The 5,000-nt window shown below is 41.2% G+C and overlaps 1 protein-coding gene across 3 annotated transcripts in view; it reads left to right on the plus strand.

Annotated features, from left to right (window-relative positions):
• The window catches only part of LOC143027806 (uncharacterized), a 45,403-nt gene that overhangs the window by 11,359 nt on the left and 29,044 nt on the right, over positions 1 to 5,000 (plus strand). For all 3 annotated transcript variants that reach the window (XM_076189390.1, XM_076189391.1, XM_076189392.1), the window contains exons 8-11: positions 111 to 680; positions 1,805 to 2,027; positions 3,254 to 3,463; positions 3,778 to 3,984. In XM_076189390.1, coding sequence (XP_076045505.1) covers positions 111 to 680; positions 1,805 to 2,027; positions 3,254 to 3,463; positions 3,778 to 3,984 — 1,210 coding nt within the window. The remainder of the gene's footprint in view (positions 1 to 110; positions 681 to 1,804; positions 2,028 to 3,253; positions 3,464 to 3,777; positions 3,985 to 5,000) is intronic.

Below are 5,000 nucleotides of genomic sequence, written 5' to 3' on the forward strand. Positions count from 1 at the left end.
CACCGAAGTCGTTTCTACTCAAACGAAGTAGCAGAAGCAAGTAGCATGCTAGCGAGAAATGGCTAGTGAGATAACAAACTAAAGATAACTTCTCCCACACCTCCAAGCAGGAGACATCTCCAACATCTTCTCTGCTCATCGAAGATCCCGGAATTACCGAGTCTTCTCACCGAACTGGAGGCACGACGCGAAGACGACATCGAAGTTCTCGGCGTCTGCCTGCCGTTAATCTTCCGCGCCGAAGAATTTCACCTCACCCAATGGCTCCGGACACTAGACAGAGCCTCCACGTCCGGACGCTTCCCGGACATTCTCATCACCGTCGTCGTCAACTACCTCCACCTCTTCCCGAAGTTACGAACGGGGGAAGCAGTCGAAGTCATGACAAGGGTCTTGGAGAAGAAGATGAGAATAGACGAAGAGGAGAACTCGCCGACGTTGTCTTATACTTCGCTACAGTTTCTGCAGTTCGATGAGGGGCTGGCGACCAGAAGGTTGGAGGGGCTCTTGGAGAAGACCAATGTTACTGAAGATGTTAAATCTCAGACTATTATCGCCTTCGGAGCTGCAGCAGCCGTCTACTCGAGTAATACCTTCAGGATGGGCAAGAAGAAGGACGGTGAGAGCCGAAGAGGAAGAAGTGAGACCACAAAAGATGACGATCCTGAGAACGGAAACAAGTAAGAGACTTTTATATATATACATATACCGAGTAGACCACTTAGAAAAAGAAACTAACGAAGCAGAGCGCTTTCGTATATCACATCTTCAGTGCAAAAAGACTTTTTGCACTGAAGATATAATATACGAAAGCGCTCTGCTTTATTAGTTTCTTTTTCTAAGTGGTCTACTTTTTATAAGTGAACACATGTACCCGTAACACATGTACCCGTAACACATGTACCCGTAACTTGGAATTTTTTTTTTTCGACAAATTTGAAGAAACCTTCCTTGAATCGTAAATTAATTTCAAATTCTTCAAATTAGCATACTTTTCGTAAATCTAACAATTTTTATTGCATCTTTAAGCTTACATTAAATACGTGAAGTGAGATCAACGTAAATTTGATTATACAAATTTAATAACTGAAGTAAGAGTATATAATAATTCATCTATCTATCTATATATATATATATCTTATCTATATATCTATATCTATATCTATATCTATATCTATATCTATATCTATATCTATCTATATCTATATATCTATATCTATAAATATCTATATCTATATCTATATATCTATAAATATCTATATCTATATCTATAAATCTATATATCTATATCTATATCCATATCTATATCTGTATCTATATCTATATCTATATCTATATCTACATCTATATCTATATCTATATATCTACAGTATATCTATATAGCAGTAAGCCTCTTCACCCTTATAAAGGAGTTAGCCTGCCAAGGCATGCACCCACTGCCCTGGTCAGAAGCAATGCAGCAAGACACAGCACATTGACAGCAGGACCAGCAGCTTTATCTAAGGGTTTATCACACTGGGCTATTTTTCCTCCGACATCCTACCTCCAACCTCCATTTGAATAAATAGAATATGACTTCATTTACAGAAACCTAGACATGTATGTCTAATATTTGTATAAGTTTGCAGTCTCTTAGTTCATCATTAAACTTTGCTATTAGTGAAAGAAAGATAATTTGATATTTGGAGATTTGAAACATAAGATATTGTAACCGAAGTAGTTTTTACTCAAATGAACTCTCATCTATCGGCGACCCACCATTCTCATGACAATGTGGCATAATTCTCAACACACACACACACAGAGCATACCGAAAACTGCTGACCATCTACCGGAACAGCTCGGCACCCTTTGCATTGCGCAAAGCTGCTTTGCACAGCATTCTTGCAGCTCTGCCACCTCCGGGCGTCGTCCAGCAGCTGGTGAAGTCCACGCCCACATCACGCCCTTGCTTGACGCAGCTTCTACGAGAGGCTCTCAGTTCTCTAGCGGAGCTGGAGGTCGTTACAGGGAAAGAAGGCAAAGAGGTATGTTTGGAGATATATGGCTGAGGTCAACAGCTTTATTTGTGATATTTCGTTGATTAATGTTGTATGAGCATTAGGTTTGAATAGACATACAAGTTCGAAGGTTCGCTCTTGACTGTATGCTAACCCCCGAACACGTACACGTATGTGCACACGCACACACACACACACACACACACACACACACACACACACACACACACACACACACACACACACACACACACACACACACACACACACACACACACACACATACACACACATACACACACACACACAAACACACACACACACACAAACACACACACACACACAGACACACACACACACACACACACACACACACACACACACACACACACACACACACACACACACCACACACACACACACACACACACACACACACACACACACACACACACACACACACACGGCTCGGTGGCGGATTGGTAAAGCACTGGCCTCACAAGCCAGAGAACCGGGGTTCGATTCCCCGGCCGGGCGGAGATAAGTTGGGTTTGTCTCATTTCACGTGTAGCCCCTGTTCTCCTAGCAGCGAGTAGGTACGGGACGGTAGTCAAGGAGTTGTGACCTTGCATTCCCGGTGTGTGGAGTGTGAGTGGTCTCAGACCTACCCAGAGATCTGCTAATAATGAGCTCTGAGCTCACTGCCGTAGGGTGGTGTCTGGCTGTCTCGACAGAGACTGCAGCAGATCCGAGGTGAATACACACATGGACGCACGCGCGCGCACACACACATTTATCCAGCATCTTTATGTAAATGAACGATATCTCGCTAATATTTTGGTACTTCGCATAAGATTTGTAAAGACCAGGACCGATTTTGATGATGACTTTGAAAACCAAAAGCTTGTAACGAAACGAAAAAAAATCTTAAGTTAATTAAAATATAACATAATCCTAAAGATATACCTATCAGTTACTTTCACCTACTAAAGCAAATGAAGTCTCAAAGTAATTCAGTCTCGGCTCAGGTCTTGCCCGATCGGGTCAGAGCGTCGCTACTTGCGGCGGAGGTCGAGGTGACGCCAGCGAGTTGGACCAAGGTCATGGTTCATTAAATCCAACGCTACAAAATCCTCTGTAAGGGTCATCGTCCTAACCTCCTTTCGCGACGTTGAACAGAATGATCAAAAACGAATTAAATCTGTGACGACTTTTATCTTACGTCATTGAACTCTCTTTGCTTCCTTCTGCAGAAGCCCTGCCGTTCTCGGAAGAACGTGTACAAGGAAGCCCTGAAATGGCTCGACACGCAGAGTCTGACTCCTCTGCAACGTCCGTCCGGGGACTGCCGAGTTCCCCTCTGGAAGCAACGGAAGTTCGGACCGTTTCGGATCGCGATGTCCTCTTTAGCGTTTGCTCGACTCCGCCTTGCTGTCGGATTCTTCGGGTCGATTCACTTCACGGTAAGTCAGAAGGTTATTTTGGAAAGAGTCTGAAAATGGTCTGCAAGTCATTCGCAAGGCTTGCAAACAAGATTTTTTTTTTCTTTTTTTTTTCTTTTCTTTTTTTTTTGGGGGGGTATACCTTAACGTGTCCATAGGAACTTAAACATAAAACATTACCCCGAACTTTTTATTTTCATAAATTTTCTCATAACCACCAACACCCAGACTCCACGTTGATAAACAACATGTTCTAACAATTTCCAAACCGGTTGGATTAAAGAATTTTATATAACTGTAAAAAAACCTTCATGAGAACCCTTTCTCTGCCACAGGGAGCCTTGCTTGACATGCGCGCAATGTCCCAGGCCGGTGTAGTGACGGTTTGTGAGGCTGAGCTTTGCGCACGCCTCCTCCTACCAGCGCTCCCTACGAGCAGTATATGGCGGATCATATGGTTTGCCTTTACCTCCAGCTTATCCCATCACAGTTTCTTCACCTTGCCCTCTAGCGGCGGGGTGCCAGTCGAGTGGTTGATGCAGGTGAGGAAGAGTACGAGTATCGTGTTTACCGGTGTTTGAAACTCGTTTTTTTTTTCAAAACTTATAAAAATAACATGCCCTGCGTCTGCCATAATTCTGCATTTCATGCGCAAAATCATACATTTTTTCCTACAGAACTACTTTAAGATATCTTTCGATAAATGTATGATAAAACATTATTTTTTCACAAAGTATCCTTGTAAAATAGAGGTGCGTATTATGCGAGGGTGTTTCTTATAAGCCAACAAACACGGTATATACCCATTTTGAGGTAGACACTGACAGATAGGTGGCACGTTGATGAGGTTAACAAAAAATGGTTGGATTTTTTATTCATTGACGTTTCGTCCTTACTAGGAATTTTGAAGAAAATGGTTGGAGTTTTTATTCTTGACGTTTCGTCCTTCATAGGACTTTTGAAGAAGTCCTTTCAAGGAATAAAAGTCAGTGAATAAAACTGTTTTCTGTGTTTAAATCACCACCCTGCCACTCACCTGTCTTCCATACATCAATAGATACATAGATAAATAGTCAGATAAATGTATAGATAGATGAAGTGACAGATAAGCAGATAGACGGGTGGACAGATAGACATACGGACTGATTTGATTTGGTTCCCCGGTGTGAACATAATATTTCATGCTGTAATGATTATAATTTATCTTATATTATTTGTTTTTGTTTTGTTGTCATTTGTCTGTCCGATTTTAATTTATTATTATATGTCAATTTATTATCATTTACTATTTACCTGTTTGTTTATTATTTAACTATACCTATGCATTTATGTATCTTATTTATTTACATTATAGTTTTTATTTATCATTTTATTATTAGTATGATTTTTTTTTCGCATCCGACCTAGATATGGACCAAAAGGTCTGTCGGCATGCTCCGCCTTTGTAATCCTTTGTAAAAAAAATTAATTTAACACATGCTACAAAGAACCGAAGACAGCACAGAACTGTCCTGATACTTATTGAGGTCTTCAAGGAAAACTAAGGAAATGCCTTTAT

This window comes from Oratosquilla oratoria, chromosome 8, assembly GCF_046742065.1.
Source record: "Oratosquilla oratoria isolate Oo_2021 chromosome 8, ASM4674206v1, whole genome shotgun sequence".
In the NCBI taxonomy this organism is placed as follows: Eukaryota; Metazoa; Arthropoda; class Malacostraca; order Stomatopoda; family Squillidae; genus Oratosquilla; species Oratosquilla oratoria.